This window comes from Melanotaenia boesemani, chromosome 7 (assembly GCF_017639745.1).
Source record: "Melanotaenia boesemani isolate fMelBoe1 chromosome 7, fMelBoe1.pri, whole genome shotgun sequence".
NCBI lineage: Eukaryota > Metazoa > Chordata > Actinopteri > Atheriniformes > Melanotaeniidae > Melanotaenia > Melanotaenia boesemani.
In genome coordinates this window covers 25,538,348-25,562,533 of record NC_055688.1, presented here as the reverse complement: position 1 = coordinate 25,562,533, position 24,186 = coordinate 25,538,348, and the positions used below count along the sequence as shown (strand labels likewise).

At 38.9% G+C, this 24,186-nt stretch overlaps 4 protein-coding genes and 1 long non-coding RNA gene across 10 annotated transcripts in view; all 5 read left to right on the top strand.

Annotated features, from left to right (window-relative positions):
- The first annotated feature begins 1,699 nt into the window (after positions 1-1,699).
- On the top strand, positions 1,700-4,087 carry LOC121642765. Of its 4 annotated transcripts, none has more exons than XR_006010970.1 (6): positions 1,700-2,111; positions 2,245-2,300; positions 3,181-3,241; positions 3,325-3,418; positions 3,533-3,626; positions 3,784-4,087. It is a non-coding gene; the product is annotated as an uncharacterized LOC121642765 (long non-coding RNA). The 4 variants fall into 4 exon arrangements; XR_006010969.1 differs by having other exon boundaries at positions 1,700-2,119; XR_006010971.1 differs by having other exon boundaries at positions 1,704-1,764.
- Positions 4,088-6,596: 2,509 nt separating this feature from the next.
- Positions 6,597-9,556, top strand: LOC121642788 (protocadherin alpha-C2-like). The gene is made up of 2 exons (XM_041989737.1): positions 6,597-9,136; positions 9,497-9,556. The coding sequence occupies exons 1-2, from the start codon at positions 6,755-6,757 to the stop codon at positions 9,554-9,556; spliced, it is 2,442 nt and encodes an 813-aa protein (XP_041845671.1). The 5' UTR covers positions 6,597-6,754.
- Positions 8,431-24,186, top strand: part of LOC121642764 (protocadherin alpha-C2-like) — a 38,516-nt gene continuing 22,760 nt past the window's right edge. For 2 of the 3 annotated variants that reach the window (XM_041989711.1, XM_041989714.1), the window contains exon 1: positions 20,082-23,349. In XM_041989711.1, the coding sequence (XP_041845645.1) occupies positions 20,953-23,349 (2,397 nt within the window). In that variant the 5' untranslated portion in view covers positions 20,082-20,952. Of the gene's footprint in view, positions 9,137-20,081; positions 23,350-24,186 lie in introns of those variants that run through there. The other variant, XM_041989710.1, reaches the window with a different exon arrangement.
- On the top strand, positions 9,450-12,058 carry LOC121642762 (protocadherin alpha-C2-like). Its single transcript, XM_041989707.1, has one exon. It carries the CDS (start codon positions 9,596-9,598, stop codon positions 12,056-12,058), a length of 2,463 nt encoding a protein of 820 aa, XP_041845641.1. The 5' UTR covers positions 9,450-9,595.
- On the top strand, positions 12,896-18,890 carry LOC121642763 (protocadherin alpha-C2-like). Its single transcript, XM_041989708.1, has 2 exons — positions 12,896-15,618; positions 18,538-18,890. The coding sequence occupies exons 1-2, from the start codon at positions 13,210-13,212 to the stop codon at positions 18,574-18,576; spliced, it is 2,448 nt and encodes an 815-aa protein (XP_041845642.1). The 5' UTR covers positions 12,896-13,209; the 3' UTR covers positions 18,577-18,890.

The following is a 24,186-nucleotide window of genomic DNA, read 5'->3' as shown; positions in this document are numbered from 1 at the left end:
TCTTTAACACACCTGTAACTAGTTGAGTTCAAGCTAGCTCAACATTTGACCCAGCATGTGCACCCAAACACAAATACAATCAATCTGCATACATAAATCTTTTAGATGTAAGTTTCAAAAATCTAAGTTTAATTAGTTTGTGTAAATTATTTTGGGGTGAAAAAGTTCTGCAGCTACTCTTACAAGGATGGAAGCTTTTTGCCTTGGTAAGCTGTTTTCCATGGTGAGGAATAAACATAGTAAAATGCTAACATATGCTAATTGTAGTGCTTGCATTTCCATTTGCCCGCAGAGAATACTGGGGTTCATTAGCTGAACAAACACAAGCTCCTCTCTCGAAATATCACTTTAATTAAGACCACGAACATGAATACAAGTGTCAGGGGAAGTAGAGGATCAACTCAAAATGCCACACCTGAATAGAAACTACAGGGGCCTGTGGCTGCTCGTTCTCTCTCTGCCCTTTTACATCTTACTTCTCAGGGAATTAGTTTCTACCAGCAACAGATGAGAGTGAGGCACTGGCCAGTTATGAACAGGGTAATTAGGTCATCCTATGGCTTGAAATGAAAATAATTTAGCTAATAAGGAAACTAGTGTCCACAGAGAGCATGTAGGGGAGCAGGGTAACCTTCTCTGTGGTAAGTTGATCCACTGGGATGACAGAATAGCCAAATTTAGGTCAGCTTGACTTATTTTCAGAGGGGTGAGAGATGGTACAGTTTAAATGAAAGATTAAGAGATTTCTTAAAAATCTAGAAGCACAGTCGTAGAGATAAACTTGGTCAATATGTTTGGTTGGTGTAACAGAAAGAAATGTCACTAGGAAAATAACATTTATATATGACAGGAAACTGAAGCTTTTCACATCCCTTAGCATAGGTCACTTGTAATGTGAGCTGTCTATTAACGTGGTGCTGAAATGCTTGTGACAATGGTAGCTTCCTTTCAGGCTGCAATGTTTAAAGTCCTCCACCAGAGAGCGCATAAAACGTTACTCAATCAGTGAATGAGTCAGATGTCATGCTTTTTCTTTTAAACAACGCTTTCAAAAGCAGAAACAGGCAGAAAATAAATACCTGTATGACACAAACCCAGCAAACCTACAAAAACAAAGCTTGCATAAACTATAACTTATCTTGTATCTCTAAAGAGTATTTGGGAAAACAACAGTAATCTGACACGTGGAAGATGCTTTTATTGATCATCCCTACCCCTTTTGAATACCTTCTGTACAGTATTTATATCATATAATAGTAGCAACAAAAGAACTAAAAAAATGAAAACATGTCACAAGAAGTTTGTATTAATACTAAAATAACAGCAAAACAAACAAACAAACAAACAAACAAAAAGTTCTTGAAGATGACGTCAAACACATGAAAGCTCATATTTTGAGAGACACCCAACGGTTCCTCCAACAATAGAAAATAAATAAAAGAGTGTCTTTAAGCACCAAGTTCATAGTTTTTTTTTTTATATATAACTTTTACATGCTTTATTTTGTTCTGTGTAAAACCCCTGGTGTTAGTTAACTGTTCTCATTCATTTGTAATGTGTATTCTATGTTAGCTGTCTTTGTATGTTCCAAGAAGTATTGAAATAAACATGTACATATAACGACAACGACAGTTCTAGTTGAATGTTATTGGTTATTCAGCGCTTGCCGGAAGTTGAACTTTTTTTCTAACTTTATTGATCGTGAACATTGTAAACAATTACAGATAAAAGACTAACTTGGGCTAATGATAAACAGAAATACTGGTAAACGAGAGCATTTAAAATTTCCTTTTTTTAAACAAGGAGTTAGTTCTCTAATATGTGGTTCTGCACTAGAAATGGCAGAAGTTGTTTTTTCTCCGCTCGCCTCGTCTCTCTGCTCCATGGTCCGGGCTAACGTTAGCTTAGCATTAGAAGCTAAGACAGGTTTACGCAGCCTTTTTGACGGGTTGTGTAAAACATTTTTGAAGACAGTCACTTCTATTATCTGATATTAATCGGTTCAGATAAATAATACTGTATGTAGTAATGACATAGAAGAGTTGTAGTTCCTCCTTTTACATTTGCCCTTTAGATTATCAGTGTTCAGACTGTCAGTATCATAAATTCATGTTCGCTAGTAAGTGATCTGTTGACTCCATTCTTTGCATCGTTTTACCATAAAGTAAAATGTATATGTGGAATGAACAAGCCTGTCGTCCTTTGTGTTTGGGTGTCCTCTCTGCTCCAAATTCCTCTCTGCAGGTTAGGAATCCAGAGACAACTTAGAAACCACACAGCCAATGCAATGCATTTCCAGGGTAAGTTGATGAAAAGTACATGTATGAGATCATATTTATCACATGTAAAAGTAATGTGGGCCATTGTTTTTCATGTGTGAGGTGTTGTTTTGAGGTCTGTTGGTAAGCTTGGTATATTATTTCATTCTGTATCTTTATGACCACCTGCAGACTAACCAGTGCCAGACCAGTACCACTAACAGATGTTCAAGGGCTGGCTATACAAAGATTGTGCTTGAAAATGCCACAAATATCTCAACTAACTAAGAAAAGTACAATTTTTAAAATATGAGGTCTTTACGTGGCCCTTTAACAAAATGTAACAAAAAAATTATCATTTTTTTTTGGGGGGGGGGGGGGGGGGGGGGTATCTACCATTTATTACCATGTGATCGTTTAAAAATATTATAATATGGTTTTCTGCTTCTGGGTATCTATTAGGGGACAGAAGACAAGTATCAGATTGTGTTCAACAGGATTTTGAGCAAAGTTTATACCATAAATTGGAGCAAAATGTCTCAAAAACTGTATGGGACAAATATGTCACGTCGGGCTCTTTTGGGTTAATAAATATTTTTCTTTTTAATGTAATGAGAAAATACCAGCTTTGGAGAAAACTAATCCTAAATTTAAACTATGTGAAAACATACCCTTCTGTTATCTAAAACCATGTCCTGTAAAGACATTAACCCTAACAGAATTTGAAGCTATTGTAAAGATTATAATAGATTTTACCCACAAGCATTACACAAGTCATATTTTCATCACAAACAATCAGCTAAATTAAATTCCTGTTAATACTCTGAAAATATGTCCTGGTAAATGACGGGACAAATAGTTTCTCTAGCTGACTAACGTCTGGTTTTTGGTTTCCTCATTTTTCAATCATCTTCATCTGCAGAATCATGGAGGCTGTTGAGAAAGGAGAGTTTCTGGCTGTGTTTTCCAGAGATCAGATCAAGGTAACTTTTAAACAGGCGCCGCTAGTAATTGCATTCTTTATCATTACATGTTGACCTTTTACTCCTTTACTCTTTTCTTCCAGATCTTCCACCATGATTTGATCAACATAAGGATCTGCGACCGAATGTTCCTGAGGCAGATTAAAGCTGAAGATGCAGAATTTTAGTAACCAGCAGGTAAATGAAAATGTCATCTGTGATATGCATGTGTGTTCACATGGATATAGTCTATATTAATGTAATGATTTATATGATATGATATATTATTATTTTTCAACATATTTCACCTAGTGAGGGTGATGGAAGAGGTCACAGTATAGGATCAAGAATGATAAGAGAGGAGAGGAGACCACTTGATTGAGTCTTTAAAGTGATATTCCTATAGGTAAGATGGCCGATCTAGCTTGCTTTGGAAATGGAAGGAAATTTTTTGGTTTATTGTGTTCAATATATTATTCCTTTGAAATATATCCAATAAAAACAAACCAGTACATTCTTCAGAGCACCACAAGGTATGATTAGATCATTTCACTGTTTTTCAGATCTTGATGAAAGTCCTGAAAGATGAAGGAGTTACCCAGTTTCAGGCTGAGGCCACAAAGGCCAGAAGAAGCCGGATTTTAGTCCAGCCTGGAGGATGGAGAAATGACCCGGCCAGTGGCAGCCTGTTTCAAGTCCAACGCCACATGTTGTTGTTTCATTGTCTCTGTTTTTCCCCATTGTTTTATATTGAGTTTCAGTTGATCCTCCTTCTTGTATTTGCTTTCCCCCTTTTTTTCTTTTCCTTGTTCTATTTTGGAAGAGTTGGAGATGGAACATAATAAAAAAGTTTATCATAAAAAAGCACTAAGTCAAGTTCTTTATGTTGCTAGTATGATCATGTAATGTAATCTGTTTACCTTGATTCCAGAATTAAGACTATACTGACGATATGAACATTTAATCATTAGATCAATTTTTAATTTGATAGTTAATCCTGAAAATGAACACTTCTGCCCACCAGGACCTGCCTGTGTGGTTGCAGTAGTGTGAATGCAAAAACCTAAGAAAAAACTTTGCATCAAGTGAAGATTAATACACCAAGAATTTAAATTAAGATCCTAAATTACACCTGGGCAATACAATATATCCTGGTGTTATTTCACATACAGATACTGCTCTATCATATTGTACATTCATTTAGTACTACATCTCTCTTTGCACTGTATAAAACCTCCATTCTGTACTCTACATTTTTAATGCTTATAAATGTGTTTTAAGCTATCTCTCTAACATAAGAGTACTCTTTGATTCATACGTTCTAATAATACAAATATAATTTGATTTTTCTTACAAATGTTGAAATGGATCCACTTATGGGTATGTACTGTACAATAAATTAGGCTTTACTGCTTTGCATAGGGCATCCTTTTAAACCAGAAAAAAGCAGTCACAGTTTTTGTCTTTTAACAGGGAAAACTGACTAATTACTATTTCACAAAAGTATATATTGTGCAGACCCTGTATTGGGACACAGCTAGTGGCTGTAAGAGTGGCACTGACTATGAAGGCCCTCTTCAGGCAGCAGAGACCAAGCATGTAGCTGACTGATGCTTCCAAAAAATACTGCAGGTCTGTGGCTTGTTTCTATGTTCTTTACTCAAAAAGTCTTGTAAACATTACAAAAAAGAGTGGAAAAAAAAAAATAAACAAAGTAAACTAAAAGTTTTCTTCATGAGTAAATAAATCTAGCACAGTCAAAGACTAGCATGCTCTCTGGGCTCCACAGCAATGACTAACAGTAAAAAAAAACTTAAGCTTCATAGATGGCTTGTTAAGCCAGAACCAATGAGAGGCTGGAGCTCAGAGCAGCCTTAATTGTCGTTAATTAAGCTTGTTAAAGTCCACTGTCTCATAGTTAACTAAATTAATATTTTACCAACATTAACTAAATTACTCTAACGGTTGTTATAAGTAAAACAATTAATTTCCTTTTTTTTATTTTGAGACCACAGATTGAGAGCTTGTTTATCTATGAAAGCCACATTATGGAAATTAGGAAATGTTATCGCTCCTTTTCACACCTTTTTAAAAGAAGCCAGTGTCTTGTAACATGGGCATGACTACACATTTCTCCAGAAGATGGCATCATTGAGTAAGAATGATTTTATCCCAAATACAGAGTATTTAGGATTCATGCATAAAACTGGAGTTCGGAGGTTACAATGACATAAAGGAGGGCTTGGCTGAATTCATATGACAGGAAGAAAATAGTTAACCTCTCTCTCTCTCTCTCTCTCTCTCTCTCTCTCTTTTCCAGACAATGTTGCTTGAAACATACAAACGAGATAAATACAAACAGTTCTTCTGGTTGTTCAGTCGTCAAATAAAGGTTTATTTTATTTCATTCTTTCATTTTCCGTACCACTTCATGCAATTAAGGGTCGCGGAGACGCTGTAGTCTATCTCAGGAATCAACAGGCGAATGGTAGGGCACACACTGGACAGGTCACCAGTCCATTTTATTTTATTTTATTTTGTTTTATTTTATAAATTATAAATTATCTCCAAATGCATAACTGTTCAGGTAAACCCACATATAGGGTACATAAATAGTCTTCGGTAGTCTTATTCTCTGTCTCTGTGTCTTTTTCTTGGTATATGACACTGCTGTGTGTGTTTTTATAGAGTCATGAAACTTTTGTGTCCAAAATCTACCTTAGCTTTTGGGCTGGGTGCCATGCCACCGAATGAATTTGGGAGCACAAAAGAAAATCAAAATAAAATAAAAAAAAATAAATAAAATAAAATAAAATAAAATTAGTGATCAGCACTAAAAATGACAAAAATAGTAGGGAGGGAAACTGAAGCTCAAGAGATTACAAAAAATTTGGCATATTGCAAAGGGGGAGAGGAGCTCAGGCCAGTTTTAGGGATTTTCGTTCATCATTAAGATGTGTGTCAAAAATGAAGCATATTTCAATGATAGCACGTGAGTGTTTTATTTAAAAATTGACTGTATTTGTTGTAGTTTCTTGTAGACTTTGGAGTACTGTGTAAGTTTTGTCAAATAAAATCACCATTCATATAGTCAAAAGTAGATATTGTTCATTTAAATTCCACATATTGTGAATAGGAAGCACTTTGTATTTTGTGACAGGGACCGTTTTTAACATACAGAGGCCTACAGGGAAAACGACTAAATAAACTAAGAAATGGCATAAATAGATCCCACTGTAACTTTCTGATAAAGCTAAAACACAAAGACGATTGAAAAATATTGTGTATGTGAGCGCCTGTCACAGGGTGTCACTGTTAACCACTAAAGCATAATTCCTCTGTTTTCTTCAGTACATGACACACCTCTTTACAAAGGGTGTGTAGGACACAGTTTTCTGGATAGCGTGCTTAATTATTTTTAAAGAGTCCTATTTTGTTTTCCATGTAAGATTTTCTCTTTTTTCCCAGAAATTTTAAATCAACAAAACATCAAACGCCATCAGTCTTTGACATATTTTTTATGTGGAGGAGAGAATGACATTTTGGACCGCTGTCTTTGTCTTGGCTGCAGTGTGGCCCAGTGCTTTGTCTGTGACACGGTACTCCATAGCTGAAGAGATGGAGAGGGGCTCTATTGTGGCTAATCTAGCCGCGGATTTGGGACTCGACCTTGGAGGTTTGGCACAGCGAGAGGTAAAGCTTGATATTTTCACCAACAAAAAATATCTAGACTTTAACAAAAAGACAGGGGAACTTTACATTGTGGAAAAGATGGACAGAGAATATCTTTGTCCAGCGAAGCCCTCATCCTGTTTTTTAAAGCTCGATTTTATCATAGAAAGCCCTTTACGCATCTTCAACATTGAGCTTGGAATAACAGATATAAACGATAACGCTCCACATTTTCGAAGAGACAGAGTAGAACTCGACGTTTCCGAGTCCGCAACACCGGGAGAAAGGTTCTCTCTGCCCAATGCGGTGGATCCAGATGTTGGCATAAATACAATCAAAACATATAAACTCAGTCCCAGCGAACATTTCACCATTGAAATCCAGACAGGCAGTGATGGCACTCAATATGTGGATTTGGTTTTGACTAAATCTTTAGACAGAGAAGAGAACGCTGTTCATAATTTAATACTAACTGCTGTGGATGGAGGTGTCCCCGTGCGATCCGGCACTGCCAATATTATAGTTAGAGTACAAGATACAAATGATAATCCTCCTCGGTTTGACAAGCAGACCTACACAGTTAACATGACAGAAAACACACCGATAGGGTCATTGGTGACGAAGCTTAATGCTACGGATCTTGACGAGGGTTTGAATTCAGAGATAGTGTACTCGTTCACCCTTTACACGTCAGAAAAAACACAAGATGTCTTCGCTCTTAATCCTAACACTGGAGAGATAACTGTGAAGGGCACTATAGATTATGAAGATATGAAATTTTATGAGATGCACGTTGAGGCAAAAGATAAAGGGAAGCACCCCCTGCTTGGGCAGTGTAGATTAGTCGTCCACGTAACAGATATGAATGATAATTATCCAGAAATCACTATACAGTCTGTTAAAAACACATTTGCTGAAAATATATCAGTAGGAAGTGTCATTGCACTGGTTGGAATAAGTGACAGAGATACTGGAGATAATGGAAAAGTGAGCCTGTCTGTGCATCATCCCCTTCCTTTTAGTCTCAACAAATCATCAGATAAACCCACACATTACAAGCTCATAGTGTCGGAGCCTTTGGATCGCGAAATCGTACCTGATTACGAAATCACGCTGGTTGTGACTGACGAGGGAACGCCTCCTTTATCTGACAATGAAACAATAACTGTGCATCTGCTGGATGTTAATGACAACGCACCACAGTTCCCTCAGTCATTTTATACAATACGTGTGATGGAGAACAACGTACCTGGGGCCTTGCTCAGCTCACTGACTGCGTTTGACCCTGACCTCCATGAAAACCAGTACCTAGTTTACTTCATCATAGAGAAGGAGATCGCCAACACCTCCATGTCCATGCTGTTCTCCATTAATCCGGAGAACGGTAATCTTTACGCACTGAAAACCTTTGATTATGAAATTGAGAAAGAGTTTCTTTTCCACATCGAGGCCAGAGACTCTGGATCTCCTCCACTCAGCAGTAACGTGACTGTACACATCATTATTGTGGACCAGAACGACAATGCTCCACTTATTGTCTCTCCATGGCGCGCACACGGCTCGGTGGTGGAGGAAAAGATCCCAAGATCCACAGATAAAGGCTCCCTGGTTTCCAAGGTGATAGCCTTAGACACAGACTCTGTGCACAACTCTCGGATTACCTACCAGTTTCTCCAGGTGACTGATGCTACCTTGTTCAGTCTGGACCAATATAACGGAGAGATCCGGACTATGAGGATGTTCAGTTACAAAGATTCCCGCCATCACAGACTGGTTGTTGTTGCCAAGGACAACGGTGAACCTGCTCTCTCTGCTACAGTCACCATCAAACTGTCCACAGTGGAGACCGCCATGAAGGCCTACTCTGACATGACTGAGGTGCCTCTGGAATATGACATCTTTTCAGACCTCAACCTGTATTTGGTCATCGGTCTGGGCTCTGTGTCATTTCTCTTATTGATCACCATATTGGTCACCATTGTGATCAAGTGTCAAAATCCCAAGCCCAGTAAAACGGCTCCACCCTGCAGGAACAGTGTGATTAGCGAGAGAAACTCCACCATCGCAGACTCCACTCTGGTCTCCAACGATGCCTACTGGTACAGTCTGTTCCTAGCAGAGACCAGGAAAGGAAAGTTGGTGGTTAGACAGCCTGTGCCAAAGGGCTCCAGATACATCGTGTCCAGTTTACCAAGAGGGACAGGACTGACTGAAACCAGTGACTCAGCAGCTTCTACTTTGCAGGTACGATATCAAAGTATAAATTTGCTTTCTCATTTTTCACGAGTTCAAAAGGAATTTGTTGATATCTAATGTCATATGAATAAAGTTTTAACGAGTTTACCTTTATCACTCGGGTTATGCAAACGTTAATAAAAAAAAGGTCCAAATGTTTTTATTATTATTATTATTATTATTATTATTATTATTACTTTGAATAACTTAGAAAATAACACATACTTCATTAATCAGGTAAAATATAGACAACAGCGTGGTGGCGCTGGTATATCAGTAAAATACCAGCCAATGAACGCCATCACAGTAAATCGGGGAACGTTGATGAGATGCCGGACAGCTCCGTGGTGCTGATTATCTACTGCGCAGACCTTCGCCGCTTCTAATGGCAAATGTCTACGAAATAATTTTCTGCCCAAAGATGTTTGATACCAAGATAGTTAAAAAAAAAATACTAAAAGGTTTTTAATGCCCTCTAATGTGCAACAACTCTCGCACATAACAACGGACTCCGGTGTAACAATGGATATTTCGAAAAGGTATGTCCCTTTCGTTGCGCTCATTCTTTTTTCCATTATTAGCGATATATCGACTTCAGTGACTCATTATTCCATACCTGAGGAAATGAAAGAAAGATCAGTTGTCGCTAACCTTGCAAATGATCTTAGTCTGGATGTTAAAACACTGAATCAGAGGAAGATGCGCCTCGATATAATCGCGAACAAGAAATATCTAGATGTGAACAAAGACACTGGTGAGCTGTTTGTTGTGGAAAAGATTGACAGAGAACATATTTGCCCTTCAAAGCTGACATCTTCCTGTTATCTCCGACTGGAGGTCATATTAGAAAACCCTCTACGAATTTTTAATATAGAGGTGGAAATTTTGGACATGAACGACAACGCCCCACAGTTTCGAAGAGACGCCATTCATTTGGATATTTCCGAATCGACGTCAAAAGGTGAGAGATTTTCTCTCAGCAACGCAGTGGATCCTGATGTCGGAACGAATTCAGTAAAAACTTATCACCTGAGTGAAAGTGAATATTTTAATATTGAGGTTCAAACGGGACGAGAAGGCTCAAAGTTTGCAGATTTGATCCTAAAAAAGACATTAGATCGAGAGCAGCAGGCTGTTCATAATTTAATTCTCACAGCTATAGATGGAGGAACACCTGCTCGTTCTGGTACTGCCAGTGTTATTGTTCATGTGTTGGATACAAATGATAATGCCCCGACTTTTGAAAAGAACAATGTAAGTGTAAAAATGACTGAAAATTCTCCCATTGGAAGCCTTGTTATTGATCTCAATGCAACAGACTTAGATGAAGGGTCAAATTCTGATATAACATATTCATACAGTTTATATACATCAGAAAAGACACAAGAAACATTTAATTTGAATCCAACAACAGGAGAAATTACTGTTAAGGGAATGTTAAACTATGAAGATTTTAGGATTTATGATATGGAAGTAATAGCAACAGACAAAGGAGCAAACAGTTTATCAGGACAATGTACCATAAAGATTCAAGTTGAGGACATGAATGACAACCATCCAGAATTATCTATTAAATCATTTCAGAGTCCAGTCAGTGAAAACATTGAATTAAACACAGTGATAGCTGTAGTTAGTGTCAGTGATAAAGACTCAGGTGATAATGGAGTGGTAGATCTTCATATTCCAGATAACATGCCTTTCAAATTGAGGGAGTCATCTGATAACTATTATGAATTAGTGGTATCAGAGCCATTAGACCGTGAGAAGGTCCCAGAATATGACATCACTTTCACTGTCACAGACAGAGGTTCTCCTCCTTTATCTGACAATGAAACTATGACTTTAGAGCTGCTGGATGTTAATGACAATGTTCCACAGTTCCCTCAGTCATTTTTTACAATACGTGTGATGGAGAACAACGTACCTGGGGCCTTGCTCAGCTCACTGACCGCGTTTGACCCTGACCTCCATGAAAACCAGTACCTAGTTTACTTCATCATAGAGAAGGAGATCGCCAACACCTCCATGTCCATGCTGTTCTCCATCAATCCGGAGAACGGTAATCTTTATGGACTGAAAACTTTTGACTATGAGATCGAGAAGGAGTTTCTTTTCCACATCGAGGCCAGAGACTCTGGATCTCCTCCACTCAGCAGTAACGTGACTGTACACATCATTATTGTGGACCAGAACGACAATGCTCCAGTTATTGTCTCTCCATGGCGCGCACACGGCTCGGTGGTGGAGGAAAAGATCCCAAGATCCACAGATAAAGGCTCCCTGGTTTCCAAGGTGATAGCCTTAGACACAGACTCTGTGCACAACTCTCGGATTACCTACCAGTTTCTCCAGGTGACTGATGCTACCTTGTTCAGTCTGGACCAATATAACGGAGAGATCCGGACTATGAGGATGTTCAGTTACAAAGATTCCCGCCATCACAGACTGGTTGTTGTTGCCAAGGACAACGGGGAACCTGCTCTCTCTGCTACAGTCACTATCAAACTGTCCACAGTGGAGACCGCCATGAAGGCCTACTCTGACATGACTGAGGTGCCTCTGGAATATGACATCTTTTCAGACCTCAACCTGTATTTGGTCATCGGTTTGGGCTCTGTGTCATTTCTCTTATTGATCACCATACTGGTCACCATTGTGATCAAGTGCCAAAATCCCAAGCCCAGTAAAACGGCTCCACCCTGCAGGAACAGTGTAATTAGCGAGAGGAACTCCACCATCGCAGACTCCACTCTGGTCTCCAACGATGCCTACTGGTACAGTCTGTTCCTAGCAGAAACCAGGAAAGGAAAGTTGGTGGTTAGACAGCCTGTGCCAAAGGGCTCCAGATACATCGTGTCCAGTTTACCAAGAGGGACAGGACTGACTGAGACCAGTGACTCAGCAGCTTCTACTTTGCAGGTACGAATTTGATCAATGAACACATTTTTTTTCTATTTTTCTTTTCTGTCATTCAGCTATATAAAATCCAGTCCCACTGATTTTAGACAGTTTTGTCGTGACTATATTTTAAAGTATAACTTTTTGTAAATATTTTTACACACCTTTTCATCACAGGCTCATTCTAAATTTAAAGTGTATCCATCAAATTGCATGCAAAACTGTATTTTTATGGTACTCCTGAATCTTAGATTCACTGTTATGATATATCTCATTAAATGAATTTGAGAAGCCAGAATTTAAAGTATATAATCAACATTTAGATGTGTTGTTGAATAATACCATTTTACTGCACATTTATCCATGTCAGAAAGGTAGTATTCAAATAAAGATTACCTTATTTTCATGAATGGGTTAATAAACCAAACAGATAACAAACAAATAAAAACAAACAAACAAAAAACAAAGAAAGATAAAACACATCTAAATATCTTGGTAATCAAATGATCTCACATGATCAGAGCAGTTACCATTTCAGACTCTCATTTTCCTCCCCATACATTTACAAAACGATCTTAACTTCAATGCTACTTGATAATAATATTTAAAAAAGAAAGAAAGAAAAAAAAAAAGAAAACAACTTAAAATTTTTAACTGTCATTTTCAAGGTTTGTACAGATGAATTTGTTCACATGTCATCCAGCAAGTTAACTAAAAGCATAAGATATGTATTAGTCTAGAATGGAGAAAATAAATGTATTTTTTCTTTAACTTGTAAGATATATATATATATATATATATATATATATATATATATATACACTTCTCACAAATCTTTAAGTGAAGAAAAATGTCTCAACTAAAAACAAAAAAAAACATTGATAATATTTCATCATGACACTTCATAAGTGCACCATTTTCCTGGATTTGATATGTCTTGTGGTGGTGCTGCGAATCTGCATGGTGGCGCTGTTTTATTCAAGCCCTCGAACACCACGATAGTTTTAGTCATTATAGCCTTTTTCCTGCAAAGACTGGACCGTTCCGTGGTGCTGAAAAGCCAATTTGAATATTAGAGTGCGCTTTTTTTGCACTGAAACATAATCAGGATCCCAATTTATTCCACAATATTCCACCGAAAATCCTTATTTAATCGATTGAAGCTCTGCCGTATTGTAACAATAATGGGCCCCAATGTAACAAAGGCGTCTTGGAAAAGGTACGTGCTGCTCCTTATTCTTTATACTTTTGTTCGCAACACATCGACCTCAGTGACTCATTATTCTATACCCGAAGAAATGAAAGACGGATCGGTTGTCGCCAACCTCGCAACAGATCTGAGTCTGGACGTCACAACACTGACAAAGAGAAAGATGCGTCTTGATATCATCGCAAACAAGAAATATCTAGATGTGAACAAAGAGACTGGTGAGCTGTATATCGTGGAGCGGATTGATAGGGAACAGATTTGCACCACCAAATGGTCATCATCGTGCTATTTAAAACTTGAAGTAACATTAGAAAATCCACTGCGGATATTTAACATAGAATTAGAAGTATTAGATATGAACGACAACGCCCCGCAATTTCGAAGAGACGCCATTCATTTAGATATATCTGAAGCGACGCCTAAAGGAGAGAGATTTTCCCTCAGCAATGCAGTGGATCCGGATGTGGGATCAAATTCAGTAAAGACCTATCGTCTTAGTGAAAGTGATTATTTTAACATTGAGGTTCAGACTGGTAGAGATGGATCCAAGTTTGCCGATTTAATCCTGAAAAAGACATTAGATCGAGAGCAGCAGGCGGGGCATGATTTAATACTCACCGCTATAGATGGAGGAACACCTGCTCGTTCTGGTACTGTTAGCATTATTGTTCATGTTTCAGATACAAATGATAATTCACCTACATTTGACAAAGTAGTTTATAACGTTAAAGTAATGGAAAATTCTCCCATTGGTAGCACTGTAATTGATCTGAATGCAACAGACTTAGATGAAGGGTCAAATTCTGATATAACATATTCATATAGTTTGTATACATCAGAAAAAACACAAGAAACATTTAATTTGAATCCAACAACAGGAGAAATTACTGTTAAGGGAATGTTAAACTATGAAGATTTTAAAATTTATGATATGGAAGTAATAGCAACAGACAAAGCAGCAAACAGTTTATCAGGACAATGTACCATAAAGATTCAAGTTGAGGACATGAATGACAACCATCCAGAATTATCTATTAAATCATTTCAGAGCCCAGTCAGTGAAAACATCGAATTAAACACAGTGATAGCTGTAGTAAGTGTTAGTGATAAAGACTCAGGTGATAATGGAGTGGTAGATCTTCATATTCCAGATAACATGCCTTTCAAACTGAGGGAGTCCTCTGATAACTATTATGAATTAGTGGTATCAGAGCCATTAGACCGTGAGAAGGTCCCAGAATATGACATCACTTTCACTGTCACAGACAGAGGTTCTCCTCCTTTATCTGACAATGAAACTATGACTTTAGAGCTGCTGGATGTTAATGACAATGTTCCACAGTTCCCTCAGTCATTTTATACAATACGTGTGATGGAGAACAACGTACCTGGGGCCTTGCTCAGCTCACTGACTGCGTTTGACCCTGACCTCCATGAAAACCAGTACCTAGTTTACTTCATCATAGAGAAGGAGATCGCCAACACCTCCATGTCCATGCTGTTCTCCATCAATCCGGAGAACGGTAATCTTTATGGACTGAAAACGTTTGACTATGAGATCGAAAAGGAGTTTCTTTTCCACATCGAGGCCAGAGACTCTGGATCTCCTCCACTCAGCAGTAACGTGACTGTACACATCATTATTGTGGACCAGAACGACAATGCTCCAGTTATTGTCTCTCCATGGCGCGCACACGGCTCGGTGGTGGAGGAAAAGATCCCAAGATCCACAGATAAAGGCTCCCTGGTTTCCAAGGTGATAGCCTTAGACACAGACTCTGTGCACAACTCTCGGATCACCTACCAGTTTCTCCAGGTGACTGATGCTACCTTGTTCAGTCTGGACCAATATAACGGAGAGATCCGGACTATGAGGATGTTCAGTTACAAAGATTCCCGCCATCACAGACTGGTTGTTGTTGCCAAGGACAACGGAGAACCTGCTCTCTCTGCTACAGTCACCATCAAACTGTCCACAGTGGAGACCGCCATGAAGGCCTACTCTGACATGACTGAGGTGCCTCTGGAATATGACATCTTTTCAGACCTCAACCTGTATTTGGTCATCGGTTTGGGCTCTGTGTCATTTCTCTTATTGATCACCATATTGGTCACCATTGTGATCAAGTGTCAAAATCCCAAGCCCAGTAAAACGGCTCCACCCTGCAGGAACAGTGTGATTAGCGAGAGAAACTCCACCATCGCAGACTCCACTCTGGTCTCCAACGATGCCTACTGGTACAGTCTGTTCCTAGCAGAGACCAGGAAAGGAAAGTTGGTGGTTAGACAGCCTGTGCCAAAGGGCTCCAGATACATCGTGTCCAGTTTACCAAGAGGGACAGGACTGACTGAAACCAGTGACTCAGCAGCTTCTACTCTGCAGGTATGAGTTGGGAAGAAAAAATTACTTTTATTTTATTTATTTATTTTTCATCATTATCGGAAGTCTATTCAGTGCTATGTAATGTCACATTGTTGGTGCTTTCAAGGTAAATTTATACTCACATGCCTTCATTAAGGTGTTGACTAATTTTATATTTTTATGGTTGTACTTTTGACTAAGCTCTAAAATATTAGATTGACTTAAGAGGTATGCCCTGCATTTAATTTGGCAAAGTTTGGCGTAGCGTATAGGGGGCGCTGATTTAACAAAAAAACCAGTCCTTGAACGTATGACGGCAGATAGTGGCACATTTTGGAACAACAGGCCTGCTCCGCGGTGCTGAAAATTTGTTGCGAACACACGCTTTCCCTTTTTATTGGTGAAAGCGTAAAAAAACATTTGTCTCTGTGATTATTTTCGGGTTCAGAACGGTAAAAACAAATTTATTTATTACATAAAACGGTATTTATGCCGACTAATGTGCTACATCCCTCAGACATGAAACGGAATCTCGCTGCAACAATGGAGAAATGGAAAAGGTACGTCCCGTTCGTTTTACTTATTATTTTTACCTTCGTAAGCGACGTATCACCTTCAGTGACTCATTATTCTATACCAGAGGAAATGAAAGAAGGATCGATTGTCGCCAATCTTGCAACCGATCTCAGCCTGGATGTAAAAACACTGAATCAGAGGAAGATGCGTCTTGACATCGTTGCTAACAAAAAATATCTAGATGTGAACAAAGAGACTGGTGAGCTCTATGTTGTTGAGAAGATTGACAGAGAATATATTTGCACTACGAAGTCGTCCGCTTCCTGTTATCTCCGACTGGAGGTCATATTAGAAAACCCTCTACGAATTTTTAATATAGAGGTGGAAATTTTGGACATGAACGACAACGCCCCACAGTTTCGAAGAGACGCCATTCATTTGGATATTTCCGAATCGACGTCAAAAGGTGAGAGATTTTCTCTCAGCAACGCAGTGGATCCTGATGTCGGAACGAATTCAGTAAAGACTTATCACCTGAGTGAAAGTGAATATTTTAATATTGAGGTTCAAACGGGACGAGAAGGCTCAAAGTTTGCAGATTTGATCATGAAAAAGACATTAGATCGAGAGCAGCAGGCCGTTCATAATTTAATTCTCACAGCTATAGATGGAGGAACACCTGCTCGTTCTGGTACTGCCAGTGTTATAGTTCATGTTTTGGATACAAACGATAATGCTCCTACTTTTGAAAAAGATCATTTGCGAATTAACGTTTTGGAAAATTCTCCCATTGGAAGCCTTGTTATTGATCTGAATGCAACAGACTTAGATGAAGGGTCAAATTCTGATATAACATATTCATACAGTTTATATACATCAGAAAAGACACAAGAAACATTTCATTTGAATCCAACAACAGGAGAAATTACTGTTAAGGGAATGTTAAACTATGAAGATTTTAAAATTTATGATATGGAAGTAATAGCAACAGACAAAGGAGCAAACAGTTTATCAGGACAATGTACCATAAAGATTCAAGTTGAGGACATGAATGATAACCATCCAGAATTATCTATTAAATCATTTCAGAGTCCAGTCAGTGAAAACATTGAATTAAACACAGTGATAGCTGTAGTTAGTGTCAGTGATAAAGACTCAGGTGATAATGGAGTGGTAGATCTTCATATTCCAGATAACATGCCTTTCAAACTGAGGGAGTCCTCTGATAACTATTATGAATTAGTGGTATCAGAGCCATTAGACCGTGAGAAGGTCCCAGAATATGACATCACTTTCACTGTCACAGACAGAGGTTCTCCTCCTTTATCTGACAATGAAACTATGACTTTAGAGCTGCTGGATGTTAATGACAATGTCCCACAGTTCCCTCAGTCATTTTATACAATACGTGTGATGGAGAACAACGTACCTGGGGCCTTGCTCAGCTCACTGACTGCGTTTGACCCTGACCTCCATGAAAACCAGTACCTAGTTTACTTCATCATAGAGAAGGACATTGCCAACACCTCCATGTCCATGCTGTTCTCCATCAATCCGGAGAACGGTAATCTTTATGGACTGAAAACCTTTGACTATGAGATTGAAAAGGAGTTTCTTTTCCACATCGAGGCCAGAGACTCTGGTTCTCCTCCACTCAGCAGTAACGTGACTGTACACATCATTATTGTGGACCAGAACGACAATGCTCCAGTTATTGTCTCTCCATGGCGCGCACACGGCTCGGTGGTGGAGGAAAAGATCCCAAGATCCACAGATAAAGGCTCCCTGGTTTCCAAGGTGATAGCCTTAGACACAGACTCTGTGCACAACTCTCGGATTACCTACCAGTTTCTCCAGGTGACTGATGCTACCTTGTTCAGTCTGGACCAATATAACGGAGAGATCCGGACTATGAGGATGTTCAGTTACAAAGATTCCCGCCATCACAGACTGGTTGTTGTTGCCAAGGACAACGGGGAACCTGCTCTCTCTGCTACAGTCACCATCAAACTGTCCACAGTGGAGACCGCCATGAAGGCCTACTCTGACATGACTGAGGTGCCTCTGGAATATGACATCTTTTCAGACCTCAACCTGTATTTGGTCATCGGTCTGGGCTCTGTGTCATTTCTCTTATTGATCACCATATTGGTCACTATTGTGATCAAGTGTCAAAATCCCAAGCCCAGTAAAACGGCTCCACCCTGCAGGAACAGTGTGATTAGCGAGAGGAACTCCACCATCGCAGACTCCACTCTGGTCTCCAACGATGCCTACTGGTACAGTCTGTTCCTAGCAGAAACCAGGAAAGGAAAGTTGGTGGTTAGACAGCCTGTGCCAAAGGGCTCCAGATACATCGTGTCCAGTTTACCAAGAGGGACAGGACTGACTGAGACCAGTGACTCAGCAGCTTCTACTTTGCAGGTAGGATTACAATTTGGTACATGGATGTATGCCATATAACTAATATTGAAGCCCTTGTAGTCTCACTAATGGACATCAATTAATACTCACTTTAGTACAACAGCACACCATTCATCAAGCCATACTTTCGTGAATCTTGATCGCATTTTTAATTAGTTTATAATCCTGTTAATCGTTCATACCAAGTCAGTATGAAATTAATCGGATTAAGAAAAATAAACTGGTGACCACAGTGATTGTCAACTTCCAGAAAATAGAAAGAATGAATAAATAAATGAATAAATAAATACTTATTTCATTCGAATAATAATTTTTGTAAGGTTTTAATTACAACTGAGCTTTCTTTTGATTTACTTAAGCTATAGCATGGGGGGGGGGGGGGGGGGGGGGGGGGTTGATCGATTCCCAATTTTTGATTATGTTTCATTTACAGATCAACTTTTTGAGACAAAATTCATGTCTTAATTTGTTTCACGCATTTTTTTTAACTAAACAAAGACAATTAAAATAATGATTGCAAACGTTCTGAAACTTCTATTTTTCTCCATCCAGTTGGTTTTACATTTGTAAGTCACTTTCAATTTGTTTTAAGTCACTGAATTAAACATCGGACAACATCAATCTGAAATCATAACGCCATTAAACAAACAAACAAACAAATATATAAATAAATTAATTAATTAATTAATTAATTAAAAAAAATATAATAAAATAAAATGGGTGTTTAAACGGCTATGCGAACTAGCCTCAAGTGTCTGCTAATAAATGGCTTTGAAACTGCCAGTGCAGCACAAACAGAAAATGTATGACTTGATCTGAAACACAAGGATTGAAATCTGACAACTGACCCCATAGTCGGGGTCAGTTGTAACATATCTGGTGTGTATTTTCCTTACATTTTTAATGTCTAATTGTTTGTATCTTTTTTTGTTGTTCAAGTAACATACCTTGGGATGAAATGTAACGTTATGAAATGAGGCCCAGACTTCTTAACAAACGTGCTGTGGTCCCACAGCATAGAAATGAAAGACGCATTACATAAATTCCCAACCAATTTCCGGAGCCGTTGTTGCCCAGCAGTGTCCCGAGGCTGAGAAATCACAATATAGCCTACACATTTTCATCCGGTATGTTTCGCTTTACCTGCTAACACACTGGCTGTTTTTGAACGGGCGCTGTGGCTGTATCAGCAAAGAAACGCAAGAATACATTATCGGAGGAAGAGAGGAAACGAAAAAGAGAAAGGGACAAAACGGGCACAACATATGGGTATTGTCTGTTTCCATGTCTTAACACAGTAATAACAAATATAGAATACCATATGCAACAGGCTTTTGCTGGCTGAAGAAAGTTCACAGTTCAGATAGGCTATAAGATGGATGCTGTTGGGGAGGCGCTTAGGAACATTGCAAAAGTTCTGTTGTGAGTTTTTAAACTACACTAACATCTTAATCACTAACATCAGTTTGTTCTGCTTGAGTAAAATGCAGTGGGAAAGCAAACTAAACCAAAGGTGTGGAGATTTTCTGATCCCCCCTACCGAACAAAGTCCCCCTGTCTATCTTGGTGCAAATGCGCCCTAAAACAAAAGGTTGTCATTCGAAACACGTTTTCTAAACCGTTACAACCTACCCCATGAAAGCGTATTGCAATTGCCCCCCAGTGCATTATTCATGAGCTAGCTGGCAATACAGCTAACAACTAAAACATCACCACAAATAACCTGATTGAAAAACAGCTAAACAGACACATAATCAACATGATATATGTTTGACAACTTCAACTACAAAGGAAGCTATTTAGTCATAAAAATAGTCATGAAAAATTCTTACCACAAAACGATATTTTCCCTTATAAATTTTGCTGTGTATGCCTCAAGTTAATATTTTTCACATGCAGACTAAGGACTAAACTGAACATGTGCAGAGTGAATTAGATGATTCCTAACTTCTCCCTGATTGAAGCAACTGCAAGTGTTACAACTGACCCGTGTTATAACTGTCCCCAGTCTCCGTGACGGCAGCATTTGAAAATGCAATGAATCGTTGCTCTTAAAAACAGATTTTATTGAAATAAACAAATGTTACGCATCATCTTCAGTGAAATTCTAAGAATTAGCAAAATGCAAGAAGATGGCGCTGTTTTATCTGTAAAATCCCAGCCCATTGACGTCATAATCGTGAGTCATTGTTGTCTGAGCACTTCTGGAAAGATAAGGAGCAGCTTCGTGGTGCTGCAAATTCACTAAATGACGCGCCAGTTTCTCTTTACGTTAACTGAGCTTAGTGACATAGGTTATAGCCTATGCATCTGACTGTGCTTGGGAACAAGATTGTTATAAAACAAAAAATTTGTACTTGGAATATTTTATACTGACTGAGGTGTTGTGACTCGCGCTAAAACACGGGTTCCGCTATGACAATGGAATCATTGAAAAGGTACGTTGTGTTCTCCTTTTGTTTTGTACTTTCATTCGTTCAAATCAAATCGAGCTCAGTGACCCATTATTCCATACCCGAGGAAATGAAAGAAGGATCCATTGTCGCGAACCTCGCGACCGATCTCAGCCTGGATGTTAAAACACTGAATCAGAGGAAGATGCGTCTCGACATCGTTGCTAACAAGAAATACCTAGACGTGAACAAAGAGACAGGGGACCTGTATGTTGTTGAGAAGATTGACAGGGAATATATTTGCAATACGAAGTCCTCTTGTTATCTCAGACTAGAAGTTATACTAGAAAACCCAGTAAGAATCTTTAATATGGAAGTAGAAATTTTGGACATGAACGACAACGCCCCGCAGTTTCGAAGAAGCACTATATATCTTGACATATCCGAAGCGACACCACAGGGGGAGAGATTTTCCCTCAGTAATGCGGTTGACCCTGATGTTGGAAGCAATTCTTTGAACACGTATCACCTGAGTGAAAGTCAATATTTTAATATTCAGGTTCAGACTGGGAGAGATAGATCTAAGTTTGCTGATTTGATCCTGAAAAAGACATTAGATAGAGAGCAGCAGGCCGTTCATAATTTAATTCTCACAGCTATAGATGGAGGGACACCTGCTCGGTCGGGTACTGCCAGTGTTATTGTTCGTGTTTTGGACACAAACGATAACGCACCCACATTTAAAGAATCAATTTATAATGTTAAAATAATGGAAAATTCACCGATTGGAAGCCTTGTTATTGATCTCAATGCAACAGACTTAGATGAAGGGTCAAATTCTGATATAACATATTCATACAGTTTATATACATCAGAAAAAACACAAGAAACATTTAATTTGAATCCAACAACAGGAGAAATTACTGTCAGGGGAATGTTAAACTATGAAGATTTTAAAATTTATGATATGGAAGTAATAGCAACAGACAAAGGAGCAAACAGTTTATCAGGACAATGTACCATAAAGATTCAAGTTGAGGACATGAATGATAACCATCCAGAATTATCTATTAAATCATTTCAGAGTCCAGTCAGTGAAAACATTGAATTAAACACAGTGATAGCTGTAGTTAGTGTCAGTGATAAAGACTCAGGTGATAATGGAGTGGTAGATCTTCATATTCCAGATAACATGCCTTTCAAACTGAGAGAGTCCTCTGATAACTATTATGAATTAGTGGTATCAGAGCCATTAGACCGTGAGAAGGTCCCAGAATATGACATCACTTTCACTGTCACAGACAGAGGTTCTCCTCCTTTATCCGACAATGAAACTATGACTTTAGAGCTGCTGGATGTTAATGACAATGTTCCACAGTTCCCTCAGTCATTTTATACAATACGTGTGATGGAGAACAACGTACCTGGGGCCTTGCTCAGCTCACTGACCGCGTTTGACCCTGACCTCCATGAAAACCAGTACCTAGTTTACTTCATCATAGAGAAGGAGATCGCCAACACCTCCATGTCCATGCTGTTCTCCATCAATCCGGAGAATGGTAATCTTTATGGACTGAAAACTTTTGATTATGAAATTGAGAAGGAGTTTCTTTTCCACATCGAGGCCAGAGACTCTGGATCTCCTCCACTCAGCAGTAACGTGACTGTACACATCATTATTGTGGACCAGAACGACAATGCTCCAGTTATTGTCTCTCCATGGCGCGCACACGGCTCGGTGGTGGAGGAAAAGATCCCAAGATCCACAGATAAAGGCTCCCTGGTTTCCAAGGTGATAGCCTTAGACACAGACTCTGTGCACAACTCTCGGATTACCTACCAGTTTCTCCAGGTGACTGATGCTACCTTGTTCAGTCTGGACCAATATAACGGAGAGATCCGGACTATGAGGATGTTCAGTTACAAAGATTCCCGCCATCACAGACTGGTTGTTGTTGCCAAGGACAACGGAGAACCTGCTCTCTCTGCTACAGTCACTATCAAACTGTCCACAGTGGAGACCGCCATGAAGGCCTACTCTGACATGACTGAGGTGCCTCTGGAATATGACATCTTTTCAGACCTCAACCTGTATTTGGTCATCGGTCTGGGCTCTGTGTCATTTCTCTTATTGATCACCATATTGGTCACCATTGTGATCAAGTGTCAAAATCCCAAGCCCAGTAAAACGGCTCCACCCTGCAGGAACAGTGTGATTAGTGAGAGAAACTCCACCATCGCAGACTCCACTCTGGTCTCCAACGATGCCTACTGGTACAGTCTGTTCCTAGCAGAGACCAGGAAAGGAAAGTTGGTGGTTAGACAGCCTGTGCCAAAGGGCTCCAGATACATAGTGTCCAGTTTACCAAGAGGGACAGGACTGACTGAAACCAGTGACTCAGCAGCTTCTACTCTGCAGGTGAGACACTTCTGTTGTTCCAACATTGTTACATACTATATTATATTTTGGGTATTCTTAGTGTCATTTACAATTCCTTCAACAAAGCAATACTTAATACTGGATTGTAAAAATATTTGTGAAAAGTTTTCCTCTATTGTAATAAAAAAGCATTTGGCACCCACATCTCTTTCATAGTTATAAAAGGCTTTTAGGTTCTACATGTAATTCAGCATCTTGTTTCATGACATTTCATAAAAACAAAAAAGTCCTGATTTAATTTATATCAGTGGGTGCACAAACATTTATTGCTTTGATTCACATTACATTTGTCATTCCCATTTAAAGATTTCCCAGCATGACTATGAAAATTAGCAAACCCCTAACAAAATCAAAGAAAAAAAAAAGTATTTTTTTAAAAAGTAAACAAGACAACAAAATTCCAGAAGCAGAATACAAAACAGCATTGCTAAAAATATTGTCCACTCTTGTTTGACAACATTCAAAGACATTTAGTAGACACTGGTCAGTTATAACACCATGATTACCTTTTGTGTCTCCCACTTTTCACCATAACATGTCTGATCAGGTATAGTGTACAAAGAAGATCTGCAACTTTCTTAAAGAGTTTTGTATGAAGATTTGTGTGATATTTCTTTTCAGCCCCTTGGGTTGTGGGGTGGAGGGCTTTGTGAATTGGGTTTCTTACAACAGATGGAATCAAATCCCATCACATCGGTGTTTGGGGAGTTTAGAGGCTATAAGTAAGCTCCAGTGGCTCTGTCATGTTTTGTGAACATGTCCTAAGCAGATTTTGAAGGGCACACTGCTATCTTGCTAGGGTAAGCTACTACTTCA

What these genes read in the sequence shown, in the direction of transcription:
- LOC121642788 (XM_041989737.1), top strand. Translation starts at nt 6,755, where the DNA reads ATGACATTTTGGACCGCTGTCTTTGTCTTGGCTGCAGTGTGGCCCAGT. An exon ending in CAGCAGCTTCTACTTTGCAG is followed by an intron (nt 9,137 to 9,496) that starts GTACGATATCAA and finishes TCTACTGCGCAG; the next exon opens with ACCTTCGCCGCTTCTAATGG.
- LOC121642762 (XM_041989707.1), top strand. Translation starts at nt 9,596, where the DNA reads ATGCCCTCTAATGTGCAACAACTCTCGCACATAACAACGGACTCCGGT.
- LOC121642763 (XM_041989708.1), top strand. Translation starts at nt 13,210, where the DNA reads ATGGGCCCCAATGTAACAAAGGCGTCTTGGAAAAGGTACGTGCTGCTC. An exon ending in CAGCAGCTTCTACTCTGCAG is followed by an intron (nt 15,619 to 18,537) that starts GTATGAGTTGGG and finishes TCTACTTTGCAG; the next exon opens with GTAGGATTACAATTTGGTAC.